An 18,529-nucleotide genomic window follows, 5' to 3' on the forward strand; every position below is an offset into this window, starting at 1 on the left:
ATTTGAAAGACCTGATAACAAAATCCGGACACTATTTGGCACAACAGCTCTCCCCATGGTATCTTGTTGTATTGAATGGTGTTCTCAGTCTCCTGCCTTTTAGCTGTGTTGTCTGTGAAACTGGTTGCTGTCTAGGCACGCTTGACTCACGCTACCACACACACACATACACACGCACACAAACACACACATACACACACAAACACACACACACCTAAATATACACACATGAGTGCACACACCCACAGGTACCTAAACATACACACAAGTGCATACACACTCACCCACACTCACTCACCCACCCACCCACACACACACACACACACACACACGCAGGAGTGCAATCCATCAACGCACTCATAGCTGTCACAAGTAAAGGGAGACAGGGCCGTAAGCAAGGATCTTCTAACACAAATTTGATTTACCACAATTTACCTCAAACGGTGACATGTAAGCAATAGACGCGGTGATCCAGCATGGCAGTCCTATCTGCCAACAGACATCTGTCTATTTAGCTGCCCGTCCACGGCTCTCCAGTGGTGCAGGCACCTAGGTAGCTCCAGGGGGCCATTCGATTACAACAACGGTTGAGGTTAAGAGAATGAAGCTGCGAAACCCCGGTGCTATGGAGAATATAAGGATGTTCGCTGTCTGTGAGAGCCTGAGGGGAGGGTTCGCGTGTCTTGTCACGAGTGTGTGAGCTCCATTTACCGTACACACACACACACACACACACACACACACACACACACACACACTGCCTATGTCCTTGACTGACTACCTCCTCCATGAGTCGTGGTTTCTGGGCCGTAAACGCTCTGCTTCACATCTCCTCCTATCTCTTTATTCCCGGGGAACAATTAAAAAAGCGGTGAGTCAAAAACGTTCCCGATAACATCACAGATAGCCGCGGCGTCGCCAAGCGTAGAGAGTAAACCCAACGTCTGTGACAGGAAAGTCTGTGAAATGTGATTCAGGCGCCAAAGTCTCAGGACTTTTATTTATTTTTATTTATTTTTTTAATTTGTGGAAGATTCAGTCGGAGCGCAGCGCTCCCCAGCTGCCGCCCAGACAGAGGGAGCGTGGCGGGAAGCCCACGGCGCGGGAGACTACCTCTCCACGTCGGCAGACTACGTGAATTAACCAGCGAGGTGTTCCGTTTTAAAGATACCATCTGGCATGTTAATTACACAATGAGGCGCCTTTTTGCACCAATAAGCCCCGCTAATGATTTAGGCTGACTGGTAATGAACCCAAAGGCACTCTGGGTATTTTCAAACTAATGACTACAAACTTCCTGTACACTATGTTTTGCCGGACGCCATTTTGCCTAGTCTTCCACACAGGCATTGTGAACACCCCTCCTATCCCTCTCCCCGGTGAAGGCAGTGTTGTAGAGAGCCTTCCTGACATCTCCAGGTAATTGTGTTCTGTGAGTCAGCCAATTGAATAATATCGTACAGTCTGTACAACACTCCTGTGCCTTAATAATAGTAGCGTTCCACGCAGCAAAACGGTTCTGTTCTCCCCCTCTCCCCTTCTTCTTCTTCTGCTCTTGTTCTCTATATTGTCTTTGGAAATACGTCCTTGAGATTGTCCAGTGGGCAAATTGACATTACAGTCGATGACATCTGAATAATTCAGAATATCAGCTATTTTTGTGCAAAGACAGAGAGACAGACAGAGAGACAGACAGAGAGAGGAGAGAGGGGAAGTGGGGAGGGGAGCGGTGAGGAGGGTAGGGGGGGAGAGGGCGGGGTGAGGTGAGGTGGGGGCTGAGGGAGGCGCACACACACTTCAGCTTTTCTGACACGAAGGAATAACAAATACCAATCTAACAGTTGAGCGGTCCTAACCCTCTCTGTACATATTTTGCCCCGACATTGCCTTTCCAAGCCAAGCATTAAATCCCTCCTCGCCGTCGCCCCGAACCCTCACCAGATAGCAGCAGACACTGAGCCAGGCCAGCGCCGGCAGGCAGGCACGATCCACTATCTGCACACGGAGAAAGAGAGGAAGAGAGGACGAGGCCCAACCGGGGTCAGGAGAGGTGAAGTAGGTCGGTGCTCGTTGGCTACAGTTAACCCATCCGGGGCAGCGCTGATAGGAACAAAAAGCTAGCATCACACGAGTCGCGACAAAGGTACCGAAACCCCGAACCCGAACGTCGACAGCTGTCGCTACGAAACGAACCGGCGATACGGCCGGGGAAAGCGAGATAACCATCAAAACTCCGTCAAAAGACGAGGTTTTTTCGCTCCTTTTTCCCCAACGTCGTCGAACGACCGAGCCAAAAAACAAAAACAACCGACCGAAAACCCTAACCTTGTTCTGTGGTCTCTTTCTGTCTCGCAGGTGGCCAACCTGGCCTGTTCTATTTCCAACAACGAGGAGGGCGTGAAGCTGGTGCGCATGGCTGCCACCCAGATCGACAGCCTCTGCCCACAGGTAAGACGACGACCTTGTCCTCACCCTGCCTCTAACCCCCCTAGGCACTGACCTCCCAATCCGACGCCTCTACCACCACAGCTCACCCAGGCTGGATAATGAGCCAAACTCCCAAGGTCATCCCTGCAATGCCCTGGTCACTTGTTCACCAGCGTGATCGCCCCAGATCTGTCGGCGCCATTCGCCAACGCCTCTCCTGGTCGCGCCAAACAAATGGCCGATAGCAGGGGGGAAAAACTGAGATCTAGGGCGTCCGGAAAAAAACAGCATTCCCCTCGAATAGGTTAAAGATTCAGTACAGGTCCTGGCTAGTGAGAAATAGAATACAGTATGTGATCGAATAACATAAAAATACAGACACTCTAACCGTACTTTATTGCATTGCAATGACTCCAAGCCTCACGAAAGTAGCTCTGCTCTGCTCAGCAACCCACCGTTGAGATGAGAGGAGGAGCAGCGTAACCTTGGCACGAGACCACAGCTTGTTTTTCCGTAGGGTAACTTTACATGGGAGTAGCACTCTCAGTCCTGGTACTAGTCTGCCTGGGTCACAAGAGAGAGAGAGAGAGAGAGGGAGTGAAGGGGATAGAGAGAGAGAGAGAGAGAGAGAGAGAGAGAGAAGGGGATAGAGAGAGAGAGAGAGAGAGGGAGTGAAGGGGATAGAGAGAGAGAGAGTGAAGGGGATACACAGAGAGAGAGAGAGGGAGTGAAGGGGATAGAGAGAGAGAGAGAAAGAAAGAGAGAACACTCTTCTGGGCCCTGGCAGAGGAGTAGTTGGTAATTGATCCAATGTTTCCAGGGTTAAGGGCTGGGGCATTTTCACAGGGGACCTCTAACACACTAATGGATGAGAAGGATGGGGGGCGGGGATGGAGGGGTGTTGGGGGGGGGGTTAGTTTAAAGATTCAAGGTGCCACACTCTGGCTCAGGCCCCATCAACTGACCTCAGGCAACTCAAGGCTTCTCCTGCAGCGTCTGGAAACTTTGGAAAGAACTTATTTTTGTTTTTGTAAAGAAAGTTACTCTCCCAATCAATCATCCTGACAGGACTGATGACACAAAAACAGGGACAGGCACAGGGTCGTGTAAGAGTTAACCGCCCCAGACTATCTGATGACTGTCGCTCCTGAAAGCCTCATCACCCCTTCCCTCCCCCCCCCCGCCCCCCTCCCCCCCATGTGGCTGTCAAAGCCCCCCTGTCACACTGATGCTCAGGGATCAGGAGAATCAGCTCAGTCAGATTCATATGTTCACAGAGTGTGGCCGTGGAGTTTTGTTTTTCAACCAAGCATCATAATGTGTTTACACGATGATACCAGATCAGTGTTCAGCTGAAAGGAGGCGTGAGCTCAGGCAGCCGGTTATTAAAGTCTGGGGGGGAAATCCGATAGGCTCCTTTTCTGTGGAGTCACACATGCCTGGCCGTAGTAATGGCGCCCTGTCTGGCAGTACTTTACCACTCACTGCTTAACGCGTTGAGAATCAGCTGGATATCACTCTCATAATGGAGGCGTAGGGGGAGGTCTAATATCCTCCCTTCGTTGGGTCGTTAGTCTTCATCACTGGAAATGAACATCAGTTGAACTCTTTCTAACCCCCCCCCCCCCCCCCCAACACCCCTACTTCCAGGTAATCAATGCTGCCCTCACCCTGGCTGCCCGCCCCCAGAGCAAGGTTGCCCAGGACAACATGGACGTCTTCAAGGACCAATGGGAGAAGCAGGTGCGCATCCTCACCGAGGCCGTAGACGACATCACCTCGGTGGACGACTTCCTGTCTGTCTCAGGTACGGAACAGGGAACGGGGAGGGGGGGGGGATGGAATAAATATATAAAATCGATTCCTTTATATTTTGACGGACGATTTCTTGGTTTGTGCTGAGTGTGTGTAGCGGGAGGGATGTGTCTGAGTATAAAGCTTATGTACATTTTCTTTAATTTGTAATAGTTTCTCTTCTATAGGACCAATCAATCCATTCAGACACATCAGTTTGTTTCATTGACAACTGTCATGAACGACTCAAAGTCGGACTTACTGTGCCTAATGGAGATGACACTGGCAGCTTCGCCAGACATCAATAATGGCTGCTGCTACATCCTGCTGAGAAGAGTGCTGTCGCGTCACCCTCACACAGGAGTTTTTCTTTCAAACGTATTCAGTTTTGCTCAGAAAGCTTTGATGGGCTGTCATACTTGCAATTGTCATATGCAATTATGTGGTTATGGTGAATGGGAGACTGGAGGCACTTGCATAAATTGCCACGCTTTGGATTGATCGGTTGGGTGCCCATGCAAAGCCCAGTTTTAGTTTGTTGTTAGTTTAGCTTTTTCAAGTTTAATATGTGTGGCTGCGTCAGACAGGCCGGTCAGCTGACACAGGTCTCTGTGTCTGGGCATCGTTCACACAAAAAAGTTGGCTGATTTGGCTGGTTTCAGTAGTCAGGTTTCCATCCAGCCAAAAAGTCACGTAGAACATAAATAATTCACGACAGGCGTCATAAAAACCTAAATGTCGGTGGAAACTCTGTTTGCTCATCCAGTAAATCTATCAGAAAGCCCACCAGGGGATTTATCAAACGCCAAATAATGTGTAGAACAGATTGGAGACGGATGTGGCTCTCTAGATGTTGCTAAGGGGTACATGTTGAGTCTGGTGATGCGATGCCTCAGGTGTGTTGTCCAGGGAGGAGCCGTACGTAGATGGGAACGATGAACACTGCATTGTGGGTCATTCCCAAGTCAGGACTGCAGGCGTTTGCCACCAATGTTGGAGGCCTGAGACATGAACGCTTCTTATCAGTATACTCAAAAGGAAACGATCAAACGTTGCCCCTTATCTTGGTCCCAGAGAGGTGAGGGTTATATCCGGTGCGTTCTGTCTGAATTGTCGGGTAAAGAGCATGCGCCAAGACCAGTGTGGTAAGCTTTGCCATTTCTTTGCATAATTGCTAGGTACAAAACCCTCAAATGACCAAAATAGCCCATGTAAATGGGTCATTCCATAAATGAAGGGGCAGAAGTGGGTTAATACAGGTTAAACGATGTTTAGTCCGTCGTTTAGGATGTCTAGTTTCATGAATGCAAGTCATTATATGCAGAATTGGACTTCAAGTTGTTGTCAGTGCAACAAAATACATTGCACACCTCATCCAAATGTGCACATGTAAAATGGACACCAAATTAATCAGGTTTGGACCTGATTGTGCTATTTGATTGTACTTAAAACTATATACTATATAGACTCTTTTTATACTCTTTAAACATTTCTAAAGGAATGTTAGAGGGTAAGTAACACCATTTCTCATTTTGCATGAGATTTGTTACCCAAAACCACACTGGCAAGACTTGTTTGCAGACTGTTCTCCTGAAAGGCTCCAATGAATTGATATGAATTATTTGTATCTTTAAAGTTCAATAGCATTCAAAATGCATGGCTGGAATGATCTGGATGCGCCAGCGTTCAATGTTGTTCTTTCTACATAGTTAAGCTGAACTGAGCCGGGATAGAAGGTGCTTTGTTAAAGGACTTAGTGTCTGTGAGACTCAGTGTCCCTGACCCTGATAGGAGGGAAGATGGTGGACTGTTGATGTACAAGACAGAGTGGTCTGTTCTTTGATTGAGCGAGGCCAGGGTCATTAAATAAATCAATATCTCACCAGAGGTGCTCACACAGGGATACACACACGCACCCACACACGTGCACATACTCACACACGTGCACTTCACTCCAGCGTGCACGCACGCATGCACAAACACACACTTCAGATGGTCTTCAACCTTCTCTCCCTCCCACAGAGAACCACATCCTGGAGGATGTGAACAAGTGTGTGATCGCGCTGCAGGAGGGGGACGTGGACACTCTGGACCGCACCGCCGGGGCCATCCGGGGCCGGGCCGCCCGCGTGGTCCACATCATCAACGCTGAGATGGAGAACTACGAGCCGGGCGTCTACACCGAGCGGGTGCTGGAGTCCATCAAACTGCTGTCAGAGACCGGTGAGCTAGTGGCACTGCAAACCAGATGTGTTTGTGTACACACACACACACACACACACGTACACACACACACACACACACACACACACACACACACATGTCACATACACACACACACACACACACACACACACACACACACACACGTACACACACACACACACACACACACACACACACACACACACACACACACACACACACACACACACACACACACACACACGTGACAGGGTCTGATGAAAAAGTCCCCAAATAAGGCAAGATCATTTTTCTTAAAAAAAAAATGTATACAGAGTATGAGTGTAAGCTTTCAAATTATGTGTCATACATTAAAATCAGAAAATAACTTGAAGAAGATATGCGTATTTGGTTGTCAGCTAACTCTCAGGAAACAAACTTGCAGGGCTGACATGTTTAAATTGCTAAATAACAATAATAATTCAAGATTCATGATGTTTTATGGCCATGTGTAACAAGTACATTGGAGTGCTTATAGAATCTGAATCTATAAGCCTGTAAAAGTTTACTACATCCATTATACAAGTACAAGACAGTAAAATTCTTGGCTTCAATGGCTTCAGTTCCAGTCGACATTGCAGCAGTGAGAGAAAACAAAATGGCAACACAACAACCCTAGAAATGTCTGACCAAGTGTCCACTCTGGTCTTCCTGAAGCACTGCTTGACCAGACCAAAACAGGCAGGGCTAAACTGGGTGTGGCCTGCAATCAGGAAGTGGAGGCCCATCTTCAGGTGAATGCTGTGTACAGCCCGTCAGGCACAGTACCACAGCACAGAGCCTCATATCGCAGATGTCACAATGAAGGTCCACGTTTGTTTCTCCAACTCCATAGTTATTGGAAAAAAAACTATGGATGTAGTTGACGACTGCATTGCTGCCTTTACTCAATGACCTCACTTCTTCCATTAGGTCATTCACTTGCTGTGGCATCCCTTCACAGCAGACACCAGAAAGGGCCACACTTGTGTGGAGTCAAAACATCCATGGGCCCAGGCTGGTGGGTCAGTAGAGAAGTGCACCTGAGAGAGGAGGAGGTATTAGACATCTGCCTAACATAGTTTGTGTGTGTTTGGTAAACCAAGTCAACAGTGTCATAGGTTGAACTTCTGTTGGGCGAAATCAAAACCGTACTGCAGTGAGATCTGCCTGCTTGGTCTGGTCTGGAGGGGCCTGGAGACAGATGCACATCCTGACAGGTCTTGGCATGCAAGCTTGCCCTCTTTCACACTCACATACACACACACACACATCACACACACGGACGGACACACACACACACGGACGGACACACACACACACACACACACACACACACACACAGACGCGCGGACACACACCTGGCTTGGTGTCTCAAGTGGTCCAGGTCAGTAACTAACAACTAACTAATTGGCAGTCTCGTATCCCAGCGCCCTCCACAGCGTCTTGGCTCCTACACACCAGAGTGGGCCGGGGCCAAGGATACGCCACCTGTTCACTCCTCAGCCCTGCCCCCCCCCTCCTCTCCTCCTCCTCCTCTCCTCCATTCCTCATCTCTGTCTCCTCTCCGCTTGTCTCACTGTCTCCCTCACACCCAGCTTTTCACAAGGCACCGATTTAGCCCATTGTGACAGACCCAGGCCCGGGGCCAAAACACTGCCACCCTGCGCCGGGGGTATGCTCTCTGCAGCGTGTCCACCGCTTTCAACTCACCGTCAGGGGAGAGGAAGCTCTCTCTCTCCCGGGGGCACAACGCTGAGGGTGAGGCTTTCCACGGCTGAAGACTCCGTCTCTGAGTTGATGGGTCTATTTTCTTTGGACGACGACAGCTTGTGAATGTGAAATGGCTTGGAAAGAAAACCGGAGTGAGTGAACTCATTCGACTGACTGGAATGTCGGAATTGGGCGTTTGATCAAGCTGGTTCAAACCGACCTGGCTTCAGGATAGCGATGTGGTTATGAATCATTATTTTAGTATGTTCTTCTAACCCTCACCCTGTTAATAATAACAATTCAGATAACAGCTGCTACACAGGACGTCCCCTTCAGCCCAGTAAATGCCCTTGCTCCCCCAGAAACGTGAACAGTTTGCCTGTGTGGATCCAGAATGAACAGCCCCTTCCACTTCTGCGACAAACTTTCAAATGCATCACTTCCTGATGTTGACCTGTCAACCCAGGACGCAAGTAGTGGCTTCATTCTTTCTTTCGTTTTGTTAAGAGCGAGAAGTGGCGGGATTAACGACCAAACAAACCAGCTGATGAAGGAGGATCAAGGACAAAGGGTGGTGGCGGTGTTGTTTTGGAGCCGACTCAGAGAGGATAATGGACCCTAACCCCCCCTCACCCGTCTCCTCCCTTCCATTTCTCTCCCTCCGTCCCCCTCTCCACCACATCATCACTCTCCTTCAATCTCATCCGCTCTTATCCTCCTATCTCCCCTATTAGAGGTCATTAAGCAGTTGGGCGGAGAATCCATCGTTGTTGTGGCTATTTGCTCTCCGCTGGGATAATTAAGAGACACAATCACCCACCCCCCCCACCCCCCCACCCTGACTATAGTACCTCGGCTAGGTGATAGGCTACATAAGGACACAGAGGCCGCTAGGGCCAGTCGATGGCGATAGCGGCCTGTTGTTGAATTGTAACAGAGTTTCCTTCCCGTATGAATTTTGTGCTTTATGTATTTACATGTGATCTTCGCCAATCAACTGCATCACACTTAAACGTTACTTCAACCTCAGCTAGCGAATGCATGTAAATGTATACAATATATTATAGCATAGCAGACTAATGCTAATGCTAATGCTAATAATAATTATTATACGGTGAGAGTACATTTGGGTTATTTTTGTCGCTTTCCCCAAAGTGAGACATATATATCCATCACGCCCTGTGGGGTATCTGACAGAACATTCTAGATGGTTTCTAGAGGAGATATGAGGTATCTGGATGAAGATGTTACAAGGTATTTGATTAAATAACCTGGGAGGTTTAACTTGATTTCTTCCTTCGGCTCACACTGTGACTGCCAAGACCAACGATTGTTTTGGTGACTGATGTCTAGTTCACTTACTGAGTAAGTGGCTTTGGATAACAGTGTCTACTGAATGTAAAATGTAGAACATTGGGATCTGATAGAACTTTCTGTAAGGTATCTGACAGAATAATGTAGACGGTGGGTAGAATATTCTAGAAGATGATCTGATGGAAGATCAGAAGATTGTATAAAAAGGCATCTGTGAAAATGGAAAATGCGCAGTGGTTTGGTTAGGCTATGTGCTTTAATGCGCCAGCGTGAGGTGAATTTTGTCTTTCCTCTCAGATCAGTTGAAGTTTATGAAACGGAGAGAATAGCCTATTATTTCACTCATGATTAATGGAGATTAATTTATCGAATGAACTGAATATCAATGAATTCCAGGACTTGGCTGCGTTGGAATGTATTGACCTCCGCGCTGCGATGCATGCAAGATGACTCGTCCTTTATGAATCCAAATACAGTAAAGAATACAGTCTGTGCTCTGAGGATTAACGCTTAGCTGCACGTTTCCTGCCACACAATGTCACTTTGGGGGGGCGCTGCTCAAAAACACAAGATGAATAATGATCTGAATTCATAGAGGCTGTTCTTATCTGAGGTTAGGAGAGACTCATCTTGAGTCAAACATGATATTATTAGAGCTACTCTCTCCCTCTGCCCTCAGTGAAATGAATATAAACTATCTCCCTTCAGTCCTTTCTCGGAGAGAAAAGCTTAACTCTCCAGGGAATACCCAGTTTTGGTCGACTCATAAGTGTCATAATTAGGCCTAGATGCTAAATCAACCTTTCCTTTTCCGTATTTTACCTTTATTTTTATTTTTTTACCAATCACCACACTGTTCAATGTCCAATCAAACTAAACATTAACAAACAGTCTAGCCCCTGACCCCTGGTTCACCCTAACCCCTGACCCCTGGTTCACCCTAGCCTCTGAGGTGGTTGATGCTCCACACTGAAAGGTAAGAGCCCCGGGCTCGTGGCAGGTGTCAGACCACTGACTCTCCTCCTCTCTATACCTCCCTTTGTTCCCTCCCTCCCTGTGTTTTCTGTGAGGGTGTTTTAAGAGATCCACCACAGCTGTCTGGTCTGTGCTATAAAGCATTCCCATTGATCTCTGTGAACTTTGAACACTCCGCTTTCCCACCGAGCTGTTCGGTACTGATGCGTATGGATCGGAGCGCGGCACGTCGGGGTGTGTATCTGAGGGAGAGATGATCAAGTGTAAGTGAACAAAGGTGATGGGGTAGAGCACTTTACATGCTCCCACTTTTACAACAGGCCCCGAGTCCAATTAACTAAACTCCACCGGAAAAATCTATAGTTGTCACAAAGGATTTTCCCAAGCAACGTAAAACAGGCAGGGAGGGGGGGGGGGGTTCATTAGAACTCAGTCAATGATGTAGGGTTCAACCTCGGTCTGAGGTGTGTGTGTGTGTGTGTGTGTGTGTGTGTGTGTGTGTGTGTGTGTGTGAGTGAGCCTGGTGGCATGGCTCATGACTGCCCTTATTAGCTTCATGTGCCAAAGTGTGTGTGTGTATGTGTGTGTGTGCGTGCGTACGAAATGTCCTGTTTGTCTGTGCGTACGGGTGTGGCGGCGCCCCCGTGTGTGTGTGTGTGTGTGTGTGTGTGTGTGTGTGTGTACTTGTGTGCATGTGTGCCTGAAATAGGGGGAGAGAGGGGAAATGTTGGAAAAGTGTGTGTTTGAATCTGTGTGGATGTACGTGTGTGTGTGTGTGTGAGTGTGAGTGTGTGTGTGTGTGTGTGTGTATTTACGCATGGGCCCACTCACAGCCCTGCTGTCACTCCCCGGGCCTGACAGCTGCCACGTCAGAGTGGGCCGCTTATCACCAGCACCTGACCTCTGACCCCGGCCCGGCCCAGACATCCCTCTTTCTCACGTCCAGTGCCGGGCAGATTTACGGCGAGCGGAACGAACACAGCCAGCCAGCCACACAGCTCTGTACCGCTGAGCCCTACAGTCTTGACAGACTTTGACAGTCACGCACACACACGCACACACGCGCTTGCACACACACACACACACACACACACGCGCGCGCGCGCTTGCACACACACGCACACACCACACACTCGCGGCCCAGGATTGAGCCTTGTCCTTGAGAAGGAAAAATCAATAGCCTAATAGGAAAGCGGTTATGGCTTCTCTTTCTTTTTTTTCCTCCCCTCCCCTCCTCTCCTCAAGACACTTCTCTCTCTCCCTCCATCTCTCGGCGTGTTTAAACCAATCTTCTTCGCCCTGAAAAAAAAGGACACATTTTAATGCCGATCATTAAGGTTTTGCCTGGAGAAGGAGGGAGATTAAAAGCGTGATATAAGTTATTGTGATTTAGAAAGGCTGGATGGCGTTCCTGTCTGGTTATTACTCAGGGCGAGGTAAATGGGATTTTTCCCTAGGTTTGGTCAAACATGAAGAGAATGTAGCAGAGTATAGTAACACACACACACACACACACACACACACACACACACACACCCACACACACACACACACACACTCCTCCATACACTATTGAGCATGGTTCTCCCTCTTTTACCCTGTACGTCAAGTTGTTGTGAGTTAATGGCCAGTCATCATACCCACTGAGAGGCCATACATCAGTGATTATAGACCACTGGCATCACAACCAGGAGACTCACTTTTAGCTTGATTTCTTCTTCCTGACAACCAAATAATAATTAAAATAAATACAATTTAAACAAAAACAGTCTGAACGGCATTGTTGAGGTGAGAGGGAGGGAAGGAGAGAGTGAAATGGAGAGAGAGGGAGGGAAGGAACTCTGTGTAGGAGCTAGGGGCAACAATCCTCTCCACTGTGAATGTCCAGGCACAAAATGGCCGCCCCGGCTTCACCTCAGGTGTACCGTTACCGTGCATTATGCTGCACAGCAGCTCACAACAATGAGTCACCCTCCCCAGTCCTCAACGCCCTGTTACCATGATGGAAACGGGGCGTTCGCGTAAACGACGAACAGATGGGTGAGCCGGAGGGGTCAGAGACGCAGAGAGGAAGAAGAGAAGGAAGAGAGACGGAGGAGAGAAGTCTCTCCTCAGCAGTGGGTGGGCGAAACAATAAAGAGCTGACAGGGAGGATCGGCACGAGTCAGCACTACTTCTGCTAGGTACAGGCAGGCAGTTTAGCTGAGGGTAGGGCGAAGGAGACCGCAGAGAGAGAGAGAGAGAGAGAAGGAGAGAGGGAGGGAGAGAAAAAAAAGAGGGAAAAGGAGGGAGAGAGCATGGGTGAGAGTGAGAGAAAGGGAGGGAAAACAAAAGAGAGCGAAAAGGAGAGAGCACGGGTGAGAGAGAGAGAGGGAGAGAAAACAAAAGAGAGGGAAAAGGAGAGAGCACGGGTGAGAGAGAGGAAAGAGGGGAGCTCTCGGCAGAATAGGGCCTCAGCGCTAAATCACAACGGGGGGGAGAGGGGGGGGGGTGGGTGGAGAACCTTTGGAAGCTGACTTGGCACAGCTCTCTCTCCCTCAGCTCTCTCTCCCTCAGAGGCGGACACAAATCACCACGGCGACACCCGCGGGTTTGAAGGTTAACGTGGCGGCCGACGATTTACCGCCGCCGGGGGTTTGTTTGCTAGGCGGAGGAGGTGCTGTTGTTTTCATCTGGAGTCTATTATGTCACCAGAGTGAGCTGTCTCTCTCCTGTGTGATGGCGGGGAGTTATTTAGCCTATTTAGGATACGCGCCATGCCACGTTCTGCTGTTTTGATTCCGTTAAGCGTTGTTCTATTTTTTTGTATTCTTTTTTTTTCTCTTTATTCTAGGGGGGTGGTGATTTAAGCATTCGTTGTACTTTCCTGACTTCTCGGTTGATTAATAGTCTGACTAAAGGGGGTTGGGGGATGTGGGAGGAAGGGGGGGGGGGGGGCAGTGGGGAAATCCATTCTAACATGGTCACGTTTAATTCCCTTCATCATTTCTCAACCGAAATGAGTGAAATTGCTCCTTTTACCATCAGCAACTTTGCTCATTACCAGCTTGGAGAACATTTAAATATTTCTATTTAAAACGCCTTGCCCGCAAATTCCCAAAAGCCTATTTTACGCTCCTCCAGTAAATGGATTAAACAGACAAGAAAAAAGGGAAAGTTTTTGTGTAGCACCTTTTAGGTTTGCCGTTAATATACTCAATGTTCTATAATGGAGAAGTTTACGTGTGCTCCAGGTTTATTTTGTGCTTTAGCTCGCTACTTTATTACGGCTAACTTCTCAATAACCGTTAGAGGGCTCGGTGGGAGAACACAATCACAGGCCTGTGTTTGCGGGGGGGGGGATATCAGTAGCCGGACTGATACGCTAAATCACCTTTGTATTCTCCTTCTTTCCTTCTTTCTTGCTTTTTCTTTTCTTTCTTTATTAGACCTCTTCATGGCTCCTCAGCCCAAACTCTTCTCTCTGAATGATGTCCTCTTTTTGATCTGCTTCTCTGAATATTTAATATTTCAACAGCCGCTTAGATAATAATGTCAAGGACTTTCTGGACGGCTCAGAGGAATGTGCAAATGGCTCTTGTATTGGCCCCTCTGTGTCTCCCTCTCTTTTCCCCCCTCTCTCTCCCTCTCTTTCTCTCTCTGTTCCCCTCTCTCTCTCTCTCTCTCTCTCTCTGTTCCCCTGTCTCTCTCTCTCTCTCTCTCTCTCTCTCTCTCTCTCTCTGTTCCCCTGTCTCTCTCTCTCTCTCTCTCTCATTCTAAAACAGGGTAGTTCAGTGTATATAGATACTTAGCATCATTTAGAATGTGAAAACTTATTGGTATGAGTTTACTTAGTCCAACTGTATAATATGCAGCGTGTGTGTGTGTGTGTGTGTGTGTGTGTGTGTGTGTGTGTGCGTGTGTGTGTGTGTGTGTGTGTGTGCGCGCGTCTCGACAGTCAAGTAGTGTAAACCGTTTTAGCAGCTCTGCTATTTGCCTGAGCCAGAAGAGCATTAATAAAACAGCACCATTGTTAAACATTGTCTGCATTCGATTATCACGACTCTCATGCAGATTATGTGGCCGGCCTAATCCATATGTATATATGCAGCAGCCCGGCCAATTGACATTCAGCCCACTTCACGAGAACACACAAAGGCCATAAGTGATGCTCCGTCCTCATCGCTCGCCAAAACTAATATTCCTACTAAATGTCAGCCATTGTTTTCTTCTCAGAGGCGACTTGTTGCGTGTGAAGCCGTTGTTTCAGAACCAGATTCTGCCTCAACAAGCAGCTGTGTGGGCAAGCAAACAAAGATACCCAGATACAGTTTCAAACACTGCAACCAGGAATCATTTATGCATTTATTCAATGCTCGTCTAAACTCTAATAATAATAATACTAATAATCATCAAAGACATTATATTTCTATTAGTATTGTTTCCATGTGAGAAGCGCAATGTCCCCATGTAATGTGTAATGTACTATTCTGGCTACCAGCCTCACCCCGGGTTGTAGAATTGAAACACAGACAAGCCCAAAATCAAATGTGATGACTGTATTCCATAATAACTGAATATCTCCCTGTTCTAAACATCACAAATAATCACAAACAAAACAAAAGACATTTGACTGACCTGAATCTTGACCAATCCAGTCCAATGAAACAAAGAGCTGAGCCTGAGGGGAAGTTAGCCGTTAGAGTTCATGGCCAGAAGACCAGACCTAGAAACACGTTTACCCTCCAATAACATCGCCACCATAAACAATAGGAGCCATTGACTATGTAAACCTGGTCTTTAAAAAAATTAAAATAATACATTCTCATATTTTTAGGATAGCTAACAGTGAAAAGTTGCAATTGTGCAACTGTGGGCCTTACAGGGTGAATACATCTCATTGCTACATCATCATTGGCTTGACAGGCTACCACCGGAACTGAGTGAGTAAGCGTCCTAGCACGCACACACACACACACACACACACACACACACACACACACACAGACATCTGTGACAGACAGGCCTGTCTCCCGGGAGCGCGGCCAAGGTGAACCAGCTAATTGGCGTGTGAAGGGCGCCCCGTCTCCGTCTCAGAGATTTGGGCTGACATCTCGCCGTTTCTTTAAGTGCGCCGTCGCGAAGGAGACTGACAGAGGGGCGACCCCTGGCCCCCGACGGACGTGTCTGACGTGCGGAGTGTGTGTGTGTGTGTGTGTGTCCTTGTCTAAAAGAACACACACAAACACACATCAGTGTACATTTGTCTCCGGTCCTCTCTTCCCTACAATGATGTCCTCTCACCCTCGAATGTGGGGGGGGGGGGGGAACACAAACCTTGGAATCGATTTGTGTTTGTGAACCTCTCTATCCCTTTTGTTCACCTCTCTATCTCTCCCTCTCCTCCTCTCTCTCTCTCTCTCCTCTCTGTCCTCTCTCTCTCCCTCTCTCCTCTCTCTCTCCTTCTCTCTCTCTCCCTCCCTCTCTCTATCTCTCTCCTCTCTCTCTCCCTCTCTCCTCTCTCTCCCTCTCTCTCTCTCTCTCTCTCTCTCTCTCTCTCTCTCTCTCTCTCTCTCTCTCTCTCTCTCTCTCTCTCTCCCTCTCTCCCCCTCTCTCCCTCCCTCCTCCTCTCCTCAGTCATGCCCAGGTTTGCAGAGCAGGTGGAGGTGGCCATCGAGGCGCTGAGCACCAGCCCCCCCCAGGCCTTCGAGGAGAACGAGTTCATCGACGCCTCCCGCCTGGTCTACGACGGCGTGCGCGACATCAGGAAAGCCGTCCTCATGATCAGGGTACGTCCCTCCCTCCCTCTCTCTCACCCCTCCCTCTCTCCCCCCTCTCTCCCCCCCCTCTCACCCACTCAACTAGGGCTGCAACAACGAATCGATGAAATCGATAAAAATCGATAATGAAATTCGTTGGCGACAAATTCCATTATCGATTCGTCGGGTCTTGTTCCATAACAAACCTACTTCCTGTTGACGCACGCCACGCTGTCTTGCGGAGCCGCCGCGGCGGCTACATTTAAATCATGGCGGAGGCGGAGAAAACGACTCGACCGAAATCGTGGAGTTTAACGTTGGCTGTACCCATGCCATACGTTGCGTTTTGAAGTGAGGATCATTCGTTTCACTGGCACAGCTGTAGGCCTAAGTTAGTTCTTCTCGTTTATCTAATAGATTCTCCCTCTTAAGGACCTATTGTATTTTTTGCTTGCTATTCGCATTCTATGCCTTCAGCACCGGAGTATGCTCATAGTCACTTGTATTAGTAAGGAGATGCACTTGTGAGTTCTGGCGAAGCGTCAGCTAAATGACTGTAATGTAATGCGATAGCCAGTGAGTGTTTGCTCGCATTCATGAATTCAATATTGCATGACAAGTGTATTTAGCTAGCTGGCTAACGTCAGTGGTAGAGCAGAGGTGATAAGCTAAAGGCTAGCTAGTGGTAGCCTACCAAGCTACCCGTGAGTTAGAGTGAGGCACTGACTGTAGCCTAGCCTATTGTATGGAGTGAGAGGACACATTGCATTGTTTTGGAGCATATCTGTTATATAAAAACATTAGTGTCTTGTCTGTAGCCTATATTGCACTTTGGGTTACTGACCTTTACATTAAGCAAAGTTATTACCTAAAACAATGCATGTATTGAGCTAGAGTTCAAGTACTTTATTTAAACAATCTACCGCCATAGTCCATGGCCTGTTGTTAAACCTATACTTATTCATTTTGCACATGTATATGTACAGTATAGGCCTGGCTGATTTAGAAAACATAAAATAAAATTTGCAAAAGAAATCAGTTTTTTTTTTTTTTTTAATTATCGGCAGATTAATCGATTATCAAAATAATCGTTAGTTGCAGCCCTACACTCAACACACGGACACATACACAAATTAATATCCATATGGCATCATCGGCCTTGACATTGTACTTGTGTAGCAGTGAACACGCTCAGCTCTGCAGTGAAGGAAGGAGTGTGTTTTATTCATCCAGACAGCTCGGGGTTCACAGCCTGAGAGGATAACACACCACAGGACGTCATGTGATATGATACACACATACGGACAGGCGCACACGCACAGACCCACCACGGTGCAGGGGACACACTCGTCTCCATGTTCTCTATACTGTATGTCTCTCTGCTGCTGCAAGATGTTCCGGTTTCTGGCAGGCGGTCCTCTCGACGCCACACTAATTCATTTATTCAACTCTATACACGCTGGAAAGTTTCCCGGTTGCAAGTTAGCGGAAAAATCTAATTATGGAAATAATTTGCTGTTGGTAAATAATGTAAAACAGCAGCTTTGAGCGGGCCCGAGACCAGCGGGCCCTGGTAATCTCCTCCAAGTTCAATTACTTTGAGAGCAGGACGACATGGAAGATCCCCACCCCAACCCCCCCCCCCCCCCCCCCCCCCCCTCCGCTTCCCTTGTTGTGTACAGTAACTTTAGCGCCTCCACGATGGACTCTTTCATTGGAAGTGTATTGGTGCCACAACCATTTTTTTCTCTCTCTTTCTTTTTTTGGGGGGGTTTCTGCTGTTTAATTTGTGCTCCCGTGTAAGCTGGCATAGAATTCCTTTAGAAGTCGGCTGGCAGGGCCCAGTTCTACAAGAGTAGGATTAAGGAGCCAATTCTCCATGGTGTGTGAAGGTTGAATACGGCCTTGTGAGTGTAGTGTTTATGGGATGCTACCTTGCGCGCGCACACACACACACACACACACACACACACCCACACACACACACACACACACACACACACACATACACACACACACACACACACACACAGGGTAAAATGTAACATACGCTACATTAAACTCAAACGAGGTTCAGAGTCTGCTCCGTATGACGACCTTTTTTAAATGCATTGCTGCCTACAAAGGAAACATGTCTATTCCCGTGGAACCTCCATCAGGACAAAGAGAGGGAATAATGGACCTGCGGGGAAAGAACAAGCAGCCCCCCCCCCCGTGAGTCAACTCCACGCTGCGTTACTTAAACAATACACCGAATTACATTCTCCCTCTCGCCTTCCTCTTCTGTCCCACAAAGAAGGCCTGGGCGAGGTATTGACATGCTGTCGTGGCTCGCACAATACCCC

The 18,529-nt window shown here is 48.1% G+C and overlaps 1 protein-coding gene across 1 annotated transcript in view; it reads left to right on the top strand.

The window, feature by feature from the left end:
- Positions 1-2,397: 2,397 nt before the first annotated feature.
- ctnna2 (catenin (cadherin-associated protein), alpha 2) overlaps positions 2,398-18,529 on the top strand; it is a gene marked incomplete at its 3' end in the record, with an annotated part of 44,388 nt that continues 28,256 nt past the window's right edge. The window contains exons 1-4 of the mRNA XM_080533924.1: positions 2,398-2,448; positions 4,078-4,234; positions 6,244-6,444; positions 16,063-16,214. Coding sequence (XP_080390050.1) covers positions 2,413-2,448; positions 4,078-4,234; positions 6,244-6,444; positions 16,063-16,214 — 546 coding nt within the window. The 5' untranslated portion in view covers positions 2,398-2,412. The remainder of the gene's footprint in view (positions 2,449-4,077; positions 4,235-6,243; positions 6,445-16,062; positions 16,215-18,529) is intronic.

The sequence above is a fragment of the Nansenia antarctica genome (assembly GCF_963989245.1).
Source record: "Nansenia antarctica genome assembly, chromosome: 6".
NCBI lineage: Eukaryota > Metazoa > Chordata > Actinopteri > Argentiniformes > Microstomatidae > Nansenia > Nansenia antarctica.